General features: G+C 34.8%; 1 protein-coding gene across 1 annotated transcript; it reads left to right on the top strand.

Moving 5' to 3' along the window:
• The first annotated feature begins 1,100 nt into the window (after positions 1-1,100).
• LOC139856045 (brefeldin A-inhibited guanine nucleotide-exchange protein 2-like) lies at positions 1,101-10,227 on the top strand. The gene is made up of 11 exons (XM_071845277.1): positions 1,101-2,488; positions 3,991-4,308; positions 4,424-4,775; positions 4,862-5,284; positions 5,367-5,653; positions 5,760-6,033; positions 6,128-6,624; positions 7,269-7,590; positions 7,692-8,043; positions 8,576-9,231; positions 9,381-10,227. The coding sequence occupies exons 1-11, from the start codon at positions 1,275-1,277 to the stop codon at positions 9,993-9,995; spliced, it is 5,310 nt and encodes a 1,769-aa protein (XP_071701378.1). The 5' UTR covers positions 1,101-1,274; the 3' UTR covers positions 9,996-10,227.
• The last annotated feature ends 11,896 nt before the right edge of the window (positions 10,228-22,123 follow it).

The raw sequence follows: 22,123 nt of genomic DNA, 5'->3' as shown, positions 1-22,123 counted from the left end.
TTCAAAAGAGAATTCAAAACTTTTAATGTTCTTAATCACATATTATGCACATAAGTTATGTAAAAGTTAATTATAGTATATATTGTTGCGTAGTATCATAAAAAGCCTGATATTACTCGTTAGAAAAAAAAAGGTTTATAAACATTCTATTTCTATATATTGATATACCTCAACAGTTTAAGAACAAAGTTTATAAATATAAACATGAGAGTTTATAATCAACAATGTATTACATAAAGAAGTTGTTCGAATTCCTTTAGAATTCTTGGGCTTTTTGATTTCTTGCTGAGAAATCATATATTTCTCGACTTCAGGGTCTCCTACTAAGATATTTTTTGTTAGATCTTAAAATTTATCGTTGCATAGTGCGAGTTTTGCTAGTAAATTTAAATAAAGTTTTGCTTAATGATTAAAGAACTGAGAAGACCAAAATAAGGCATGTTTCTATGATTACTCTTTGCTTAATAATTTGTTTCCGTACAACTCTTAATTCAATAAGTAAAATTGTTATTATCTGTCACTTAATCTGAAAATTGATACTTTTAGGAGACATGGAATTAGACATCTCTTCTCAAACAGAATTTAACATTGTGTTGTAGCTCATGTGGTAGTTAGTTGCTAGGAGTTTGACTCCCGTGAAGTGCAGCATTAAACACAAGGTTGACCTTTACCCTTGAATTTCACCAAAGTGTACCTTCCGCACATCGCGTTGTGGGGGAGGGGTTTTTACCACCCATGCCCTCGGATTGGGTCGAGTTTCCTCCTGGACTGCAGTTCGGGGCGGGTTATGCAACTGTTAGAGATGAACGCGTGCGTGTTTAAATTCCCTGGGTGGTTAAGTCCCTGTAAAAGAATAATATATAGAAAAAAGGTAAATAGCCTCTTATATACTAAGGTAAAACTTAATAAAACTACAAAAGGGTTTTATAAAAGTGAAACCACAAATGGCTCTATTTTTGGGTACTGTATGATTTTTTATTTTTGTGTAAGGTATGGTTTTTTAATTTTTAACTGGCAAGTGGTAACACTACAAAAAGGCTTTATTCCAAGTATTTTTGTGACTTCAAGATTCGTACATTTTGGACTTCCCATCACAAGAACTCGGAAGACCAGAGAAAAGCAACCGCAGTGATCCAATTTACACACACTTTCACACTACTCCGACCAAATCGCCACCGCAAACCACCACAATCCACGACCACACGCAACCTCCAACTCAAAATCCTCCTCAATCCACCACACATCCCCTAGATCTAACCGCAGAGTTCAAGGCCATGGCTTCTCCGGAAGCCGATTCCCGCCTTATCAACAGCGTCCTAGTTCCAGCCCTAGAAAAAATCATCAAAAACAGCTCATGGCGGAAACACTCCAAATTAGGTAACGAATGTAAATCTGTAATTGAACACATTACTACTACTTCACCTGCACCTGCATCTACACCTGATGTAAATCAATCAGATGTGGACACGTCATCACAATCACAACAAGTTGGTGTATTGTTTGATTCTGGATCGAATGAACTTAACCTTGATGAATCTGAACTTATATTAAGTCCAATTATTAAAGCGTGTAGCTCCGGCGATGTTAAGATCGCGGAGCCTGCGTTAGATTGTGTACAGAAATTGATAGCGTACGGTTACTTACGAGGCGAATCGGATACTGCGGGTGGACCGGAAGGTAAACTGTTGGCGAGATTGATTGAATCGGTTTGTAAGTGTTGTGAGTTATGGGATGATGGAGTGGAGTTGTTAGTGTTGAAGACTATTTTATCGGCTGTTACGTCGATGCAGTTGAGGATACATGGTGATAGTTTGTTGGAAATAGTGAGGACTAGTTATGATATTTATTTAAATAGTAGGAATGTGGTTAATCAGACGACTGCAAAAGCGTCGTTGATTCAAATGCTTGTGATTGTGTTTAGGAGGATGGAGGCGGATTCTTCGACGGTTCCGGTGCAGCCGATTGTGGTGGCTGAGTTGATGGAGGCACCGGATAAAGGGGGAGATGATGATGGGGGAATGACAGTGTTTGTTCAAGGGTTTATTAGTAAGGCTATGCAGGAAATAGATGGCGTTTTGAATCAGCGAACTCCAGTAGGAGCTAATGGTGGTGTGCATAATGGTGCGTTTGAGACAAGGACATCGACCACAGAGACTACGAATCCTGCTGATTTGTTGGATTCCACTGATAAGGATATGTTAGATGCTAAGTATTGGGAGATGAGTATGTATAAAACAGCATTGGAGGGACGAAAAGGGGAATTGGCAGATGGAGAGGTGGAGAGGGATGATGATCAGGATGTGCAGATTGGGAATAAGTTGAGACGAGATGCGTTTTTGGTGTTTAGAGCTTTATGTAAGCTATCCATGAAGACTCCTCCGAAGGAGGCATTAGCTGATCCTCAGTTGATGCGAGGAAAAATTGTTGCTTTGGAGTTGCTCAAGATCTTATTGGAGAATGCGGGGGCTGTTTTTAGAACTAGTGAAAGGTACTTATTATGTTTTCTTTATCCTTTTATATAGATGTTGATATCAAGGATAGGGATTCAGCTATGCGTTACCATTTAGACTGCTTTTGGGGCCTTTCTATTCAAGAGGAAAATGTGTGTTTGATCCTATTTTGGTAACTTATATTCGACTATTATAGTATGCCTGTACATGGTGTCTTCGCATCCAGGGCATCAGCTTATATAATTAGATGCTCTAGCCAAAGTTCATTGCTTTCACCTGTTATTAATAACATACCAAGGCCAAAGACATGACTAACTTATCTATGTGTGATAGCGTATTTTGACTGGCTTAATTGCAGGGAAATATACTCCGACGTTCATAGTATGCAACAATGTACTCGGAGTTACATTGTGTGTAATTAGCTTTCAGTTTATTGCTATTGTATGTATTTTGATGATCTGTCGACTTATAATAATGCCATGTATCATCTCATATAGCTGACACGAAGTAATAATACCAAAAATTACGTACAGTAGCAGCAGTTAACATGTCCAGAACACACAATGGAAACCTGAATAGTTCAGTACACGCTGAATGTTGGAGCTTAGATAATTACAATTTCATTGCACTCAAGTGTTCAAGATATCATTTTGTAACCACACAATAAACTACTATGACTGACCATCTACCTATAACAGATATTTAGAAACTTTAAAATAGTCATGTATTTAAGCTATAGACCCACTTTAGCTTAGCATTCAAGACTAGGTTTATCTACATAGATCATCCTCATAGCAGATCTTCAATAAGAAAAAAGAACGTTGTATTTTATATGGAAGATAACTTGTCATAACAGATGGCAAATGTGGTTCTGTACTTCTTGTGCTCTCTATTCCTATTCATTTGATGAAACTTTAACAACGATGGGTTGACGCTGAGAGTATATTTCTTTCTAATGTCATTAGTGTATTAAACCTTTAAAAGTAAATATATCAACCATCAACCATTATATGAAATAGTGTGAATTATTTAAGACCAAAGTTATGTAATTTGCATCTCAGGCGAAGTAGGTACAGCTTTAGAAAATACGTAAGTGCATCCACTGTGAATATTGGCTAAAGGAAATTGTTAGGTCAGTTAGATAAATTGTGTTGTATATTTGTATTTTATAAGTGCATCCATTGTGACCATTGGGAACACACGTAAAGGCAGCTTTAGAACACTGTTAATGTACGGACTTACATTTGTTGGTTTGAATATTGGTTATGGGCTTTCTTGGTTTTGTCATGGCTTGGGAATGAGTCTTTGTTGTTATTCCATCATCTTATTGTGGTGTGAGAACTGTTTTGATTGCCCAAGTATCACATAGACACATGGTTTCCAATCATATGACTGTAGAAATAGAACCTGCTCCAATTTTGATATATTAAAGCTCAAATATTTATGAATATGTATGTACTACTTGTTTATTATTGTTGTGTTTCAACTTTAATTTGTATGAACTTTCACAGTATTCATCTTTTCTTGCTTGTTTCAACAGATTCTTGGGTGCCATTAGGCAGTACTTATGCTTGTCACTGTTGAAGAACAGTGCATCTACCCTTGTGATTGTATTTCAGCTCTCCTGTTCAATTTTCTTTAGCTTGGTTTCAAGATTCAGAGCTGGTTTGAAAGCTGAAATTGGAGTATTCTTTCCAATGATTGTTCTTAGGGTTCTTGAAAATGTTGCCCAACCTAACTTCCAGCAGAAGATGATTGTACTGCGGTTTTTTGAAAAGTTGTGTGTTGACTCACAGATCTTGGTTGACATATTCTTTAACTATGATTGCGATGTCAATTCATCTAACATATTTGAGAGGTATTGTTGGCACATTCGTCTTTTACGTGATGTTTTCATTATAGTAATAGAATTAGCCACAGTTATGTCTAAATATACAGTTTGTATGTGCTTTACTTATCCGAATTTTCAACAGGACGGTAAATGGACTTCTTAAAACGGCTCAAGGTGTCCTACCTGGAGTCACAACTACTCTTTTGCCACCTCAGGATGCATCCTTGAAACATGAAGCAATGAAGTGCTTAGTTGCTATTTTAAAATCCATGGGGGATTGGATGAACAGACAATTGCTCATTCCCGATCCTCATTCAGAAAAAAAGCTAGAAGTTGTTGATAACAGTCCTGAAAATAGTGATCATTTAATGGAAAATGGGAATGCAAATGAGAATGAATCTGTTGATGGATCGGATTCTCATCCAGAAGTTTCCAGTGAAGTTTCCGATGCTTCAACCATCGAACAACGCCGGGCTTATAAGCTTGAACTTCAGGTTAGTATACTTACTTCTATCTTCATCTCTTGTCCACCTGGCATTTTTCAGATATCTAATACTGTAATTAAAATTATTAATGGCAGGAGGGCATATCTCTTTTCAATAGGAAACCTAAAAAGGGTATCGAGTTCTTGATTAAAGTGAACAAAGTGGGGAGTTCACCTGAAGAAATAGCTGATTTTCTAAAGAATGTTTCTGGTTTGAACAAGACATTAATTGGTGATTACCTCGGGGAAAGAGAAGATCTATCATTGAAAGTGATGCATTCATACGTTGACTCCTTTGACTTTGAAGGTATGGACTTTGACGAGGCAATCAGATTGTTTCTACGGGGATTTAGATTGCCTGGAGAGGCACAAAAGATCGATAGGATTATGGAGAAGTTCGCTGAACGTTACTGCAAATGCAATCCAAAGGCATTCATTAGTGCTGACACAGCCTATGTCCTTGCATACTCTGTTATACTTCTCAATACCGATGCTCATAATCCCATGGTTAAGAATAAGGTAACAATGTAGTTTATAAGATCTCGTTTGTTACTTATATAGCAGTGAGCGTATAATACTAACATATGTTTTAACTACGCAGATGTCTGCTGACGATTTTATTAGAAATAATCGTGGTATCGATGATGGAAAAGATTTGTCCCCGGAGTACCTGAAAGCATTGTATGAACGCATATCAAAAAATGAAATTAAAATGAAAGAAGATGATTTAGCTCTCAAACAGAGGCAGTCCGTTAATTCAAATAGGATTTTGGGTTTAGACAGTATACTTAATATCGTGGTGCGCAAGAGAGGTGATGAAGATAATACAAGTGATGATCTTATGCAACACATGCAAGAACAGTTCAAAGAAAAAGCACAAAAATCCGAGTGAGATACACAACAGCTATTTTTTTCTTATCAAACTTCAAATGTACTTGTAGTCTATGTCTATTATCTCTAACCTTTCATACTTATACACATTTTCATTTTGTAGGTCAGTTTATTATGCTGCAACAGACGTTTTTATTCTCAGGTTCATGTTAGAGGTTTGCTGGGCGCCTATGTTGGCTGCGTTTACGGTTCCTTTTGACCAAAGTGATGATGACATCATCATTGCTCAATGTCTCGAAGGGTTCCGATATGCAGTACATGTTACAGCAGGCATGTCCATGAAGACTCATCGTGATGCTTTTGTGACATCACTCGCAAAGTTTACTTCCCTTCATTCACCCGCAGATATTAAACAAAAGAATATCGAGGCAATCAAGGTCTATTTCACCACACAATCTTTTTAATAAGTCTATTTTGACATCCACAATCACAAGTCCTTTTTCTGACTAATCTATAGCATCTTTTATACAGGCAATGGTTACTATTGCATATGAAGATGGGAACTATCTACAGGAAGCATGGGAGCATATATTAACATGTGTTTCTCGATTTGAGCACTTGCATTTATTGGGAGAGGGGGCTCCACCAGATGCAACTTTCTTTGCTGCGAATCAGAACGAATCTAACAAATCGCAGTCAAAGTCAAACATTCTTCCGGTCCTTAAGAAAAAAGGTGCTGGTAGGATTCAACAGGTGGCTGCAGCTATGAGAAGAGGCACATACGATAGTGCTGGTATCGGTGGTAATGTATCTGCTGGGATGACAGCAGAACAGGTGAATAATTTGGTCTCCAACTTAAGTATCTTGGAACAAGTTGGAGAAATGAATCGTATATTCACAAGGAGTCAAAAGTTGAACAGCGAGGCAATTATTGACTTTGTCAAGGCACTTTGCAAAGTGTCTATGGAGGAGCTGCGATCTACATCTGATCCGAGAGTATTCAGCCTATCAAAAATAGTAGAAATTGCGTATGAATCTCATTACTTTCTGTTAATATAAAAGCCTTGCCACATCAGCTCTGACATGTCTGCAGTTAGCTTAAGTTAGTTTTTGTTAGAAGCAGTTGTCAGGGTTGCAGAAGTCGGAGTTACTTGGCCAGTACTCTGTTTTTGCAAGTCGGAGAGTTCAGTCAAACTTGGTCAAACACGGCCAAAACACTATCAAACTCGGCTAATACACAGGATTACTCGGTTAAAATCGGTCAAAACTCGGTTAAAATTGTTCAAAATTGGTCAAACGTGGCAAAACCTCGGTCAAACTCGGCTAAAACACGGGATTACTCGGAAAATCGGTCGAAATACAGTTAAATCGGTCAAAGTCAACTTGGTCAACATTTAAGTACTTCCCCAGTTGCCAAGTACTCCCTAAAAAGTCCCGACATGTTCTTCCCCGAGTAGCGATTTTTGCAACCTTGGCAGTTGGTGTTTTTGTTGACTTCTTGTATTTTCTTTATAAATACTTTACATGTCTTGTATAAACTTAAGAAATACAAGAAGTCATCAGTAACTGTTTTTTAACAGAAGCTAATTGTTGACATTAACTTTCTCTCATAGCAATTGTTATTATGTTTTATAATCTCTTTTTTTTTTTTTTTTTTTTTTTTTTTTTTCAGCCACTATAACATGAATCGGATCAGGCTCGTGTGGACAAGCATTTGGAATGTACTCTCCGAATTTTTCGTGACAATTGGATGTTCTGAGAACTTGTCAATTGCAATATTTGCAATGGACTCTTTACGGCAATTATCTATGAAGTTCTTGGAGCGAGAAGAGTTGGCTAATTACAATTTTCAGAACGACTTTATGAAGCCATTTGTGATTGTCATGCGCAAGAGTAGTGCTGTCGAAATTAGAGAATTAATAATCCGATGCGTATCTCAAATGGTTTTATCACGTGTAAATAACGTCAAGTCCGGATGGAAAAGCATGTTCATGGTATTAAAAAAAACTCCTATTTTCTTGATTCGTACTAAATAAGCATATATACCATCATTATTTGATTTCTCATTTTGTTTGTAAATATATAAATATATCAGGTCTTCACGGCAGCAGCTTCTGATGAACACAAAAGCATTGTACTTCTTGCTTTTGAAATAATCGAGAAGATAGTGCGAGATTATTTCCCGTACATTACTGAGACAGAAACTACAACTTTTACAGATTGTGTTAATTGTCTAATCGCATTCACCAATAACAGATCCGACAAGGATATTAGTCTTAGTGCTATCAGCTTCTTGCGTTTCTGTGCTGCAAAACTTGCTGAAGGAGATCTAGGATCCTCCTCAATATCACCTTCGCCACGTCCGCAAGGAAAGGATGGGAAATACGACCGTGCTGAGTTGGCAGATAAGGAAGATCATCTATACTTCTGGTTTCCACTATTGGCTGGTGAGATAAATAATTTATCGTACTAATGTAATCAGTGTTTTAACTAAATACAAGGTTGCAAAACTTGCTACTCGGAGAGTACTCATTTGGGACTTTGGAGGGAGTAATCGGCAATTTCGGGAGTAATCAGGGATTAATTGGATTGGACTTTTTATACATTCTAATAATAAATTTCATAATTATATGTGTAAACATAGATTAAACCCATAAACATAAACATAAATTTTAATTTAATTGTTCAAAAACATAAACCCATAAACATAAACATAAATTTTATTTAATTGTACAAAAACATAAAAATGGGATCGTTCATTTGTTCGAAAACTCTAAACTTCTAGTTTAAATTCATATTAAAATGTTGACCAATTTGACTTTGACCGACTTTCTCCAACAAATCCAATTTTGACTCATTAACCGACGTCAGCCGAATAATTAAACGGATTTTGGAAAATCGGATTGGTCTGTTCTTGAAAAGGAGTAATTGGGGTTTTTTACAACAGTGACTAAATCTAACGTTTTACTATTTTTTCAGGATTGTCTGAACTTAGCTTTGACCCTAGGCCCGAGATCAGGAATAGTGCCCTTCAAGTACTCTTTGATACATTACGAAACTATGGTCATCACTTCTCTCTACCATTATGGGAACGCGTATTCGATTCCGTCCTGTTTCCTATCTTCGATTACGTTCGGCATGCTTCCGATTCTTCCGGTGACGGCTTACTGGAACACGGGAATAACGGTGACATCAGCGACTTCGATCAAGACTCGTGGTTGTACGAGACATGCACTCTTGCACTCCAGTTAGTCATGGATCTTTTTGTTAACTTCTATGACACTGTTAATCCGCTGTTGGACAAGGTTCTTTCATTATTAGTAAGTTTTATCAAGCGGCCTCACCAAAGTCTTGCTGGTATTGGTGTTGCTGCATTTGTTCGTTTGATGAGCAGTGCGGGCGAATTCTTCACCGATGATAAATGGCTTCAAGTTGTTTTGTCACTTAAGGAAGCAGCTAATGCAACACTTCCCTATTTCTCATCCGCGTTCAATGAAGATAGTAGTATAAACTCTAACTATGAAGATCGACAAAGTAATGGCGATGAGAATTTGGAGAACTTGCAGAAGCAACATATGTATGCTGCCATTAATGATGCAAAGTGTCATGCTGCAGTACAACTTTTATTGATTCAGGTATGCATGGTTATATGCTTATTGGAATTTTTTTTATTATGAATATCTCTTTATTAAGAATCATTTAATAAATGAATATACTTGAATTATTGCCAGTTTACTGTTACGTTACAAAGGATTTGTTATAACCATTTGATTACATTTGGCAGGCAATTACAGATATCTACAACATGCACAGAGGTCAGCTATCAGCAACGAACACCATGGTTCTATTCGACGTTGTACACATAATAGCAATTCATGCTCATAAAATAAACATCGACGCCACATTACGCTCCAAGTTACAAGAACTTCAACCAATGACACAAATGCAAGATCCTCCATTATTACGTCTTGAAAATGAATCCTACCAAATGTGCCTAACATTTATACAGAATCTTTTGGTTGATAAACCTCCATTTTACGAGCAAACAAAAGTCGAATCATCCCTTGTTTCCCTTAGCCAAGAAGTACTAAATTTCTACATCGAATTAGCACTTCCGGCACATACAAACGAGTCATCATCTCAAGGGGTCCAACCACAATGGTCGATACCGTTAGGGTCCGGTAAAAAGCGAGAATTGTTGGCTCGTGGTCCACTCATTGTTGCAACCCTACAGGCTGTTTGTAGTTTGAGTGATTCTTCATTTGAGAAGCATCTGGCTAGCTATTTCCCTCTTATATCAAGCTTGATCAGGTGTGAACATGGGTCCAGCGACGTTCAAGTGGCTCTTAGTGAAATGCTTAGCTCTTCTGTGGGACCTGTTCTACTTCGCTCATGTTGATATGGTTATCTTTCATACTGTGTAATATTGTTATTCTAGACATGTTTATCAGTGTTACAAATATAAGTCATAGTGTATGAAGAGACTGAAATTATTACATGGTTGCATCCGTCTCTAGTTTAGTAATCAATACTCAATAGGCTCTTGTTAAGGAATTTTGTTGTATTTTGGTCACGAATTTTCATATAATGTAACGAATGTTTGCATAATTTTTTAAGCTTGATATATAAATCGGTGGATTTTATTAACATGGTTGTGTTACCATTCTTTTGTACATGCATGTTGTAGCAACTCACTTGACTCTGTTTCTTTGGGACTATGAATGACAAATGATGTGATTATGGGCCATGATTGCATAATCTTGCGTCATTATATGATCAGGCATTTAATTCATTTGGATTGATTACTCCCAACAATGACATACGACATACTTCTGTATAAAGATTGATTGACACTTTAGCGTCACTTTAGCACTTTTTTAGAAAGACTGAATGCTACCAAACACTACGTACTACTTCGAAAAGATTGGGACCCACTCATTTAATTAAAGTAACCTTTTTAAAAAAAAATAAAAACATTAAAGCAAATATAATTAAAAACATTACATTGATTTAAATTAAAAGTATTACATTAATTAATACTAAAAACATACCCACACCATAGTCTTTATTCGTTTTCAAAATGACGAAATGAAAATTTATCATGAAAAAAAAATATAGACCGTCATTCCTATGGTATCTTTTTTTTTTTTTTTTTTTTTTTTTTTTTTTTTTTTTTTTTTTGCTTTAAAGATAAAGTGTGAAATGACGAACCTTAGTAACAGGTTACAAGGCATAATGTAGTTAATATGATCTGGCTTTCAGTTTGGTTAATATTACAGCTACCATTTTACAATGTCTAGTTTTTACAAGCGAGAACGGTCTGAACGTTGTGGCGAAAAATAATTACAATGACCCGTGCATTGTTATGAGAACCAATTTCGCTACTTTAAATAATATTTGACCAAATCTATAATTACAATATGCAAAGAGATCAACCCGTTTATGGTTTTCGTTCACTTGTTGATAACATTTTTTATTTCTTTTTTTCGAAAAGCAACATGTTCTTGTTTCGAATTAGTTTTAGGCCTAGATATGCAGGTTATAGGTTCTGATAACAAGATCGAAAGTTTTGTTTGCTCTAAAAGAAGTGCCCCCTTTTAGTTATGAACTATGATAACCTTTTAGGTTTGGTTACAACAAGTATTAATCTTATTAAATATCGAAATTACAATAACTGAAGTAAAAGTAACTACTCATATAAAAGAATATTCATTTATTCATCAGAGGTTTCGCCATAGTTCCATAATTGTAACAACAACACCGAAGAGATGGTTTCTCACAAATACCGGTTTTATAACCGAATTTCTCACAAACTTCACGGCATTCTACCGTTGATGCATCGGTGGAATCGCAACGTAATAGGCATATTGGTTCATGAGCTGCATAAAAACACATTGAAACAATAATTTACACATCATACAGATTAATAGATTAATGAATATGTTAGGAAGAGAGGATCGCCTGGACGTTGGGAGATACAAATTTGAGAGAAAAACAACTCTATTACTCACAAGAATAGATTTACAGAGTATTACAAAACTCTTACAAAAAAACTCTCAAACTCACACACATTCTCAAGGTTGTGATTACACTTCTCTGAGTGATTTGGGATGATTTACAATTGAGGTTTGCACCTCTATTTATAGTAAAAATTCTATGGCGGTGGAAGGGTGTGAACGGAGATGGTGGGCGGCCGTCATCGTGTTCATCTTTGCTTCTTCTACATGGTGTTCAAAGAAGGCTACTTTGAACATCTAGAAGGTGAGCTTCTAGATTGTAGGCTGAAAACTTTCAATTCTCCCCCTCCAGCCGAATCCACGAACATTCCAGTTATGTCTCTGCATAACTCCAACTTCTCTCGAGTCACCACCTTTGTTAACATATCCGCAGGATTCTCCTTTGTATGGATCTTCACTAGTCTCAACAGTTGTCGATTAATTACCTCGCGTATCCAATGATAGCGAATATCAATATGTTTTGTACGGGAATGGTACATGGAGTTCTTGCTTAAATCTAGAGCACTCTGACTGTCACAATGTACCTTGTACTCCTTTTGCTTGATTCCAAATTCTTGGAGATAACGCTTTAACCACAACATTTCTTTTTCAGCTTCTGCGGCAACAATATACTCTGCTTCAGTTGTGGATAATGCAACACACCTCTGTAGTCTTGACTGCCATGAAACAGCTCCCCCTGCAAAAGTGTAAATGAATCCTGAAGTAGATTTCCTACTATCAGGATCTCCGGCCATATCCGCATCTGTATAGCCTTCCAAGATTGGATCAGCTCCCCCGTAACAAAGACATAGATTCTTTGTACCTTTAAGATATCTGAGAATCCATTTTACTGCATCCCAATGCTCTTTCCCGAAGTTCGAGAGAAAACGACTCACTGTTCCCACTGCATGAGCAATATCGGGCCTTGTACACACCATCGCATACATCAAACTTCCAACTGCTGAGGAATATGGTACTGACGACATCTCCCCGATCTCTTCCTTGGATGAGGGACAAGAACTCTTGCTTAACTTGAAATGGTTAGCTAATGGAATGCTAACAGGTTTGGCATTGTTCATATTGAAACGTGAAAGCACTCGTTCAATATACTTCTCCTGAGATAGCCATAACCTTTTATTCTTCCTATCTCGGGTTATCTGCATTCCCAAAATCTGTTGAGCCTGTCCTAAGTCTTTCATGTCAAAAGACTTAGAGAGTTCCTTCTTCAGCTGGTTGATCTTCGTTACGTATTTTCCTACGATCAAAATATCGTCTACATAAAGTAGAAGAGCAACGAAATCTCCTTCAGAAAACTTCTGAATGTAGACACACTCATCTGCTGCAGTTTTCTTGTACCCGTGACTCACCATGCACGAGTCAAACTTCTTGTACCACTGCCTAGGTGCCTGCTTTAAACCGTACAAACTTTTCTTCAGCTTGCTTACGAGATTATATCCTGAAACCTCAAAACCTTCTGGCTGCTCCATGTAAATTTCTTCATGTAAATTTCCATGAAGAAAAGCTGTCTTTACATCCATCTGTTCAAGCTCCAAGTTCATACTTGCGACCAATCCAAGTATGACTCTAATTGAAGTCATCTTGACTACTGGTGAAAATATCTCGTCAAAATCAATCCCTTTCTTCTGTTGGAATCCTTTGACTACAAGTCGTGCTTTGTATTTCACCACTTTTCCACTACCATCCTTTTTCAGCTTGAACACCCATTTATTTTTCAATGCCTTCTTCCCGCGTGGAAGTTCTACAATCTCATAAGTTTGATTTTTCTGCAGAGAATCCATCTCATCCTGCATTGCGAGCAACCATTTTTCTTTATCCTTATGAGTTACTGCTTCATGAAAACTCTCCGGTTCTCCATCTTCAGTAAGTAGAAGGTACTCGGATTCTGGATATCTACTCGATGGAATCCGACCTCGTTCAGATCTACGAACTTCTGGAACATTCTGAGGAGATCCACCATCATCTTGACCTTGTGATGGTGCTGGAACGTCTGGCAGATGGGGTTGTGGCTTCCCCTGCTCAGCACCGTCATTTTCCTCATTATCTTCTACTTCTGGCATTTCTTCTTGCACTGAAAATTCATTTCTCATGAATGATTCCGTTCTTGCCTCTGGCACCTGAGCAGCAACATTTGTCTTCTGAGATATTGTGGGCTTTTCAATATCTTCTATTGTCTGGCTTTCATGGAACACTACGTCCCTACTTTTGATCACCTTTTTCTCCTTTGGACCCCATAATCTGTATCCAAATTCTTCATCTCCATAGCCTATGAATATGCATGGAGTGGTCCTTGCATCCAGCTTCTGCCTGAGCTCCTTGGATACATGTGCGTACGCCAAACATCCAAATACTCTTAGGTGAGAGTATGATGGATCCTTTCCAGACCAAAGTTTCTCCGGAACTTCAAAATTCAGTGGTACTGATGGAGATCGGTTGATCAAATAACAAGCAGCTCTGACTGCTTCTCCCCAGAATGGCTTTGGCAGCTTAGCCATGCTGAGCATGCTCCGAACACGTTCCATGATTGTTCGGTTCATTCTTTCTGCTATACCATTATGTTGAGGGGTACGTGGGACCATCTTCTCATGTCGGATGCCATTTGATCTGCAATAGGCATCGAACTGCCTGGAAGAGTATTCACCGCCGTTGTCGGATCGAAGACACTTTAACTTCTTTCCTGTCTCACGTTCTACCATGACATGGAACTGTTTGAAGTAATCGAACACCTGGTCCTTCATCCGCAAGAAATATACCCACACCTTTCGAGAAGCATCATCGATAAACGTTAGAAAGTATCAGTTGCCACCAATTGATTCAACCTCTAAGGGACCGCAAACATCAGAGTGTACCAGACTGAGTAACTCTGATCTTCTCGTTGAAGAGGAATTAAACGAGACTCTATGTTGCTTACCAAACAGACAATGATTGCAAGGATCTAGTGCAGCGTCCTTGTCTACATTGATAAGCTCCTTCTTTATTAGGGTAGACAACCCTTTCTCACTCATGTGACCGAGTCTCTGGTGCCATAAATTTTGTGAAGCCTCCTTTTCTGCAACATTAATGCTGTCTGTGCAGATCTTCACATGAGTCTTGTACAGTGTGTCACAAATGTGTCCTCGAGCGACTATTATAGCGCCTCTTGACAATTTCCATGTGCCTCTACTGAAATGACTATCATAGCCCTGTTTATCGATAGCTACTCCGGAAAGTAGATTCAGCCGAAGATCTGGCACATGGCGGACATCCTTCAGAGTGATTGTGCTCCAGGAGCTTGTCTTTATCTTGACATCACCAATTCTGAAAATCTCAGCGGAACTGAAATTTCCCATCTTCACAGCTCCAAAGTCACCAGCTTTGTATGTTGTGAAGTATTCTTTGTATGGAGTCACGTGGTAGGAAGCTGCAGTATCTACCACCCATTCTATTTCTTCTCGTGAGACGTGAAGGCATGTCTCATCATGGGTTGAACAATAAGCTACATCACCAGAGATAGTCACTAATGTTTCTCCACCCTTATTCTTCGGCTGTGAACTGCTTTGACCTTGTTCCTCTTTTAATCTATAGCAGTTCTTCTTCATATGTCCCTCTAATCCACAATGATGGCATTTATATGTTGGTTTTCTGCCATCAGCTGACCTGCCCCTGCTCTTGCTTCTGCCTCTCCATTTATTTTTGCTACTCATTCGCTGTCTCCCCCGATTCTCTGTGACAAAGGCATGGGTCTGATCTGTGTCCATGTCTTTTCTCCTTGCCTCTTCACTGAATAGGGCATCCTTGACCATTGACATGGTAAGTTTGCCATTCGGGGCTGAGTTGCTGAGTGTTACTACCAGCGTTTCCCAACTATCGGGAAGGGAACTAAGTAGCAGTAGCGCCTGAACTTCATCGCCAAGCGGCATCTCTACAGACGATAACTGGTTGACCAAGCTCTGGAGCTCACTGGTATGCTCGGCAACTGAAGTTCCACTTTTGAGCTTCATGTTGACTAAACGCCTCATCAGCAGGGCTTTATTCCGAGCAGTCTTGGCCTGGTACATGTCCTCCAACTTTTTTCAGAGGACATATGCGTCTGTCTCTTGTGCAACATGGTGGAAGACACTATGATCAATCCATTGACGGATCTGACCAATAGTTTTTCGGTTTGATTTCTTCCACTCTTTCACTTTGGCAGAATCAGGGTTTATACCCTTCAATTCAATAGGATCGAACAAATCCTTACAGCTGAGGAGATCTTCCATCCGAGATTTTCACAGCGTGTAGTTTGTTGCTGTGAGCATAATCATAGCTCCGGAAGATGATGTTGACTCTTCTGTGGACATTATCACCTTAAAAAATAATTTTTCAACACAAACGGGGTTGAATTGTAGAAAACAGAGATCACCGTTACGTCCGGAACGGTTGAAAATGGTGGAATAGACACTTCGCGGCTTAAATTCCACTTACGGGGTAAAATTATAATTTTTATAAACTTCAGGGACCAAAAAAATGAAATTCTGAAAATTTCAGGGACCAAATTGTAAAATTTCAGAATTGCTACAGTGACATGCTACAGTGCCGCCAGCTGCTACAGTGAATTGCTACAGTGATCGTCGGCGAAAATTCCGGCACCGGTCGTCTTCTCCGGCGAGGTTCCGGCGAGTTGACCAAACTTTGACCGCGTTTTCTGGGCTCGTTATAACTCCATTTAAGTCGCCGTTTTTTGCGTTGGACTCGGTTCGACGAGACGAATCCAATGGTACACTCAAAATTGAATTTTGAGAAAACTTCAGAAGACCCAAAAACTCAACCAACGTCTCTAACCAAGCTCTTGATACCACTTGTTAGGAAGAGAGGATCGCCTGGACGTTGGGAGATACAAATTTGAGAGAAAAACAACTCTATTACTCACAAGAATAGATTTACAGAGTATTACAAAACTCTTACAAAAAAACTCTCAAACTCACACACACTCTCAAGGTTGTGATTACACTTCTCTGAGTGATTTGGGATGATTTACAATTGAGGTTTGCACCTCTATTTATAGTAAAAATTCTATGGCGGTGGAAGGGTGTGAACGGAGATGGTGGGCGGCCGTCATCGTGTTCATCTTTGCTTCTTCTACATGGTGTTCAAAGAAGGCTACTTTGAACATCTAGAATGTGAGCTTCTAGATTGTAGGCTGGAAACTTTCAGAATAGATTAATGAATATGAAATAGATTAATGAATATGAAGTTAAGAAGTTTAACATTATACCTAAAATGGGTATAAAGGTCATGTAAAGAAATGCAAACATCACGACAATCATTGGAAGGGAACTTCTTGAAGTGAAAGACATTACTACCTTTTTATGTTAAAATAATTTTTGACATGTATCATAGTCTATTTATAATCGAAATTGGATGAATTTATCATTTGATGTGTAATCAATCGCCCCTAGGAAGATAATATTGTATGATATAAATTATAATTTTTTTATTAATAATTAATGTTAAACTTGGGCAACACCAAACAATAAATTACTCCGTATATAATTTTATTTTTTATAAATTAAATATTAATGTAATTTTCATTTTTCTTATTTTATTTAATATTAAAATATTACTAATATTAATGTGAATATGGGTGTGCATGATACAAGAAAAATCGAGAAAACTAGAGGACTGTACCGAACCGGACCGAAAGCAAGCATTCCCAAGGAGTTTTGGTACGGTCCGTGGTCCTTAATTTTCACAATTTTTGGTCCTCGGTATGGGATGGACCTAACACGAAAAAAATTAAAACGGACCGAACCAATATATTTATATTTTGTACATCTAACTTGCTCACTTTATTTTGCTTTTTTTTAATAATCAATGAATGAATATTTAAAGGTGTGTTGTGATTCAAAAGTATTTACGATATCGTGTTTCATTTATTTGATTCAATAAAAAATATAAAATTAAAGACTTGCAAAATCATATGGATTTTGTTCGTTGAAATTAACAAGGTAAAGATCACCGCGTGTTGCAACGAGTGATTTGTGACGAGAAATCGTTTTAAGAAAAAATATTAAATATTATTTTAATAATTTAATATTTAATATTACACTACGTACGTTGATGCATGATATAATATTAAATAGCTATCATTATTCACATTATTGTAACATATGTATATAAAAAATTAAATGACATAATAATAAAAAAACATTACTCATATTAAAATAAAAATGTATACCTATATATAGATTCTTTTTAGATATTTAAACATAAACATAAGTATAATAAAGTAAAGAATATAAATATTTTTTTTTTAAAAAGTGATATTTTATGATTTTCAAAAGTACAAGAAAGAAAAAAAATAAAAAACTAAAGAAGGAGATAACAAAAGAAGAATATATATAGAGAGATTTAATCGAGAGGGAAATACTTTTTTGGGAGAAGTAATTTTTTTTTGCTTTTTTTGAATTTTTTTTTCTTCAGGAATCAAGATCACAGGAAAATATGAATATTTAAAAAAAGACACTTTGTGATGAATGTTATTATTTTGACAGGAAAACGCTCGAAGAATAAAATGAAAACATGCATCATGAGTAATATTATGCTTCTGAGTTTTTTTTTTTAGGGTTTAAAAGTTAGGGTTTAGAAATAATGGTTAAAAATTAGAGTTTAACTATTAGGGTTTAGAAATTAGAGTTTAGGGTTTAGAAATTAGGGTTTAGATTGAATTTTTAACACGAACGGTTTAGATTTTAAGGTTTAGGGTTAAGGGTTTTGGGTTTAGGAACTAAACCCAAAACACTAAACCCTAAACCCTAAATCGGGCTAAATTTTGAAAAAAAAAACTTCATATAAGATGAAAGAAAACAATGTTCCAAAAATATTATTAGGAATAACATTACTCATGATGAATGTTATCAATTATTTCTTCGATCGTTTTCCCGCCTAAATGATAACAATCATCACAAAATGTCTTTTTTAAATGTTCATATTTTCACCTAAACTTAATGTCTGAAAAAAAAGATTGGTAAAAAACGAAAAAAATTTACTTCCCCCCAAAAAGTGCTTCCTTCTTGATTATGACTATATATATATATATATATATATATATATATATATATATATATATATATATATATATATATATATATATATATATATATATATATATATTATAAAATGAGAGAACATGAAGATAATTTTTGGATAGGTAAATTTTGATAATAATAATTTTTGTAAAACAATGATGAATATAAAGACATTATTAAAGATAATTGAAATAAAATAAACATTAGTGATTGAAGATTAAATACCTTCTTTGATTATATTTGAACAATCAATGAATCTACAATACAAGATTCAGGAGAAAGAATTATCTGAAAATCTAAAGACTTTGAACATCGAGAAGTTGATAATATTAACTTAGAATCTTTTTTAGACATCTATACATTTCTAAAATTAATTTTGCAGATTGACAATCAATTCTAAATAAAAAGTTTTTCATAAATAAGTCATCTTCAAATTTCTTGATACATAGAATAATGCTTAAAATTTCTTTTTTTACAGTTGAATAATTTCTTTGAGTGTCGTTCCAGGCACCTGAAAAATATCGAACTAATTGTTCATCTTTAGAATGTTTCATTTTTTGTTTTATAATTCCTCCAAATCCAATATCACTAGCATCCGTTTCTACTATGATATCAAAATCTGGATGTGGAAGATTCAAACATGGTAGTGTAGGAATCTTTTTTTAATATATTTAACAAAATCTGTATGTTTTTGAGTCCAGAGTTCTGGATTATTTTTTAATCTTTGATAAAGAGGTTTACATATAATTCCTAAATCTTTAAAAAACTCATGAATATAATTTAAACATTCAAGAAATTTTTGCAATTGTTTTTTATCTTTAATTTCATCAGGAAACTTTGATGAAAATTCTAAACTTCTTATAATAGGTTTAATAGTGTTATTGATAATATCATGGCCTAAAAAATGAATTTGAATTTGAAATAATTGCATTTTCTTTAGAGAAACTGCTAAACCATTTTTATAAATTAAATCATAAAAAATATTTAAATGTTTAAAATGTTGATAAATGGATCTTGAAAAAATTAAAACATTATCAATATAAGCAATAGCAAAACTACTTATAGGGATGATAATATCATTCATAATATTTTGAAGGTCTAATTAATTTTTTATCTAATAAATCTTGAATTTCTTTTTTACAATATTCTTCTACTTCATTATTCATATGAATAGATTTTGATTTTGTTGGAATATCTTTTTCATTAAAATCTTTAATATAAGGTAATCTTACTATATGATTTTTTTCTATTCCAAAATGCATTTGGAATGTTGAAACAAATATTTTTTTTTCTTCAAATTTTGACTCTAAAATTTCTATTTTATCTTGAATATATCTTTCTTGAAGTTGATTAGATATTCTTTTATCTTTTATTTCGTTTATTAAATAATCTGCCTGTTTTGTCTTATAAGATAATAAATTTATTTTTGAAAATCTCACAGGTTCGACGAATTTGAATAAAATCTTTTTTCCTAAAATTTTTGTTTTAATACCTTCTTCTGATACTTTAAAAGGATATAATTTCGTAATAAAATGTATTCCTAAAAGTAAAGGAGAAGTTAGATTTTTGACTAAAATTAAATGAGTCTTGAAACAATAATTTTGATCATTACAAATATGAACATTTGAAACTTTATAATTTACTTTTAAACTTGAACCTTTAGCAGCTTTTAATCTTGAAGAGGTTTTTTTATAAAATTGAGTAGGAATTATTCCTTTTTGAATTTATATCTGCTCCATTGTCAATTAAAGCAGTTAGAGTGACTTGAAAATTATCTTTAATTAAGGTTACTTGAGTGAACCATTTTGAGAGATTTGTTTATCTATTTTAGAAATTTGATGTTCTATATTGACATCTTGATTAGTTTTTAATATTCATTTTTTTTTTCATTATCATTATCTTCGGGACTAATATCTGAAGATTGATTTTTCTATATTAGAAAGTCTTTCTTTCATTTCTTTTATTTCTATTTTAATATTTTTTAATTCTTCTTTTAGTTCTTGAGTAGAAGTGGGTTTTTCTTTGGAAAATCTTTTATAAATATTTTTGAGATTAAATATTTCTTCATTAAGAGTAATTACTTTCTCTGCTTCCTTTTTATCTAATATTTGTTTTATAATTAATTCTCCGATTTCCTTAATTTTTTTATAGAATCAAGATTATCTAAGAGATCTTTTTCTTCTCTTGATAAAACATTTATAGAATTACAATAATAATTTCCAATACATTCACAGTCATTAGAACTGCTAGAGCTATTAGAATCACTTTGATCTAAAGCATTTAAATCATGAGAATTATAATTAGAAACAGAACTTTCAGAATCAGTTTTTTCTATTATCTTCATAATTTGTTCTTTCAATTCTTCAGAGATGTCTAGTTGATTAATCTTACTTTTAGCATAACAATTGTTAGCAGTGTGACCCTTCCTTCCACACTTAACACAAGTTATTTCTTTAGTATTTTTCTTATATTTTGTATCAATTCTTTTATATTTTTTCTTTGATTTTGAACTATCTTTCTTCTTATAATAATCTTCTTTATTATAATCTCTTATATATTTTTTATAAGGTTTTGAAAATCTTTTCTTACATGTTTTAGATTTTAAAGACGACGAAGTAGTAATTGGTTGGTAACCATATTGTTAACAAAAAGTTCCTAATTCATTTTTACTATTAATTCTCTTTTTTATTTTTTCTTTAAACTTGAGATCATCACATATAGATAATCCTTCTTTATTTATATATGTTATTAAATCACCATAGGTTAAATTTTGATAAGGGATTTCATTACTATTAAAGGTTTCCCTTAATTTATTTCTAATTCTTTCTGCAAAAAGTTTTGGTAATCCAGCAATAAAACGTTCTTTCCAAAAACTTTCTTTGCTATCAGGTCTTTTCATCACTTTGACTAAATAATTATCTTTATACCATTTAAAATCTATAAGTTTTCTGCAATGCAGATTCATGAGAATTTCAGAAGGTTTTTCTGCAAACATTGTAGGATCTCCAACAAATTTTTTGATAATTGCAAAAATAAGAGTGTCAATCATATCATTTTCAATAATTTCATATTGTTGATTATTCTCTTGTTTTATAACAAATTTCTTGGCATTTAATATTCTTACCTTCTCTTCTGGAGTAACATAAAAATCCCACCATCCTATGAGATTTCCAGTAAATACTGCTAGAAGTATATTGACAATATGGTTTTGAGTATTGTTAAGTGTTTTGTAAGCATTAGCTGCCATTGTTATTTCTTGACATATATTTAGAATTTGATGTTCTGCACATCCATCTATATTTCATTCATAGACAGAAGTTCCATCATAAGCAGATCTATCATAATTGAATGCTATTTCTTCTATTTGAACATCTGGAAGAGATGGTCTTTGCCAATAATTCCTAATTGTTGGTCTTGGATTATTATTGAATTGATTTATTTTGTTTAAATTATTATTTTGATTGATA

This window comes from Rutidosis leptorrhynchoides, chromosome 6, assembly GCF_046630445.1.
Source record: "Rutidosis leptorrhynchoides isolate AG116_Rl617_1_P2 chromosome 6, CSIRO_AGI_Rlap_v1, whole genome shotgun sequence".
NCBI classification, from domain to species: Eukaryota; Viridiplantae; Streptophyta; class Magnoliopsida; order Asterales; family Asteraceae; genus Rutidosis; species Rutidosis leptorrhynchoides.
The sequence above is the reverse complement of the archived record's forward strand: the minus strand, read 5'-3'. Positions and strand labels throughout refer to the sequence as shown.

Coding starts and splice junctions, on each gene's coding strand:
- LOC139856045 (XM_071845277.1), top strand. CDS start 1,275: ATGGCTTCTCCGGAAGCCGATTCCCGCCTTATCAACAGCGTCCTAGTT. Junction 4,309..4,423: donor TCATCTAACATATTTGAGAG/GTATTGTTGGCA, acceptor AATTTTCAACAG/GACGGTAAATGGACTTCTTA. Junction 5,654..5,759: donor GAAAAAGCACAAAAATCCGA/GTGAGATACACA, acceptor TTCATTTTGTAG/GTCAGTTTATTATGCTGCAA.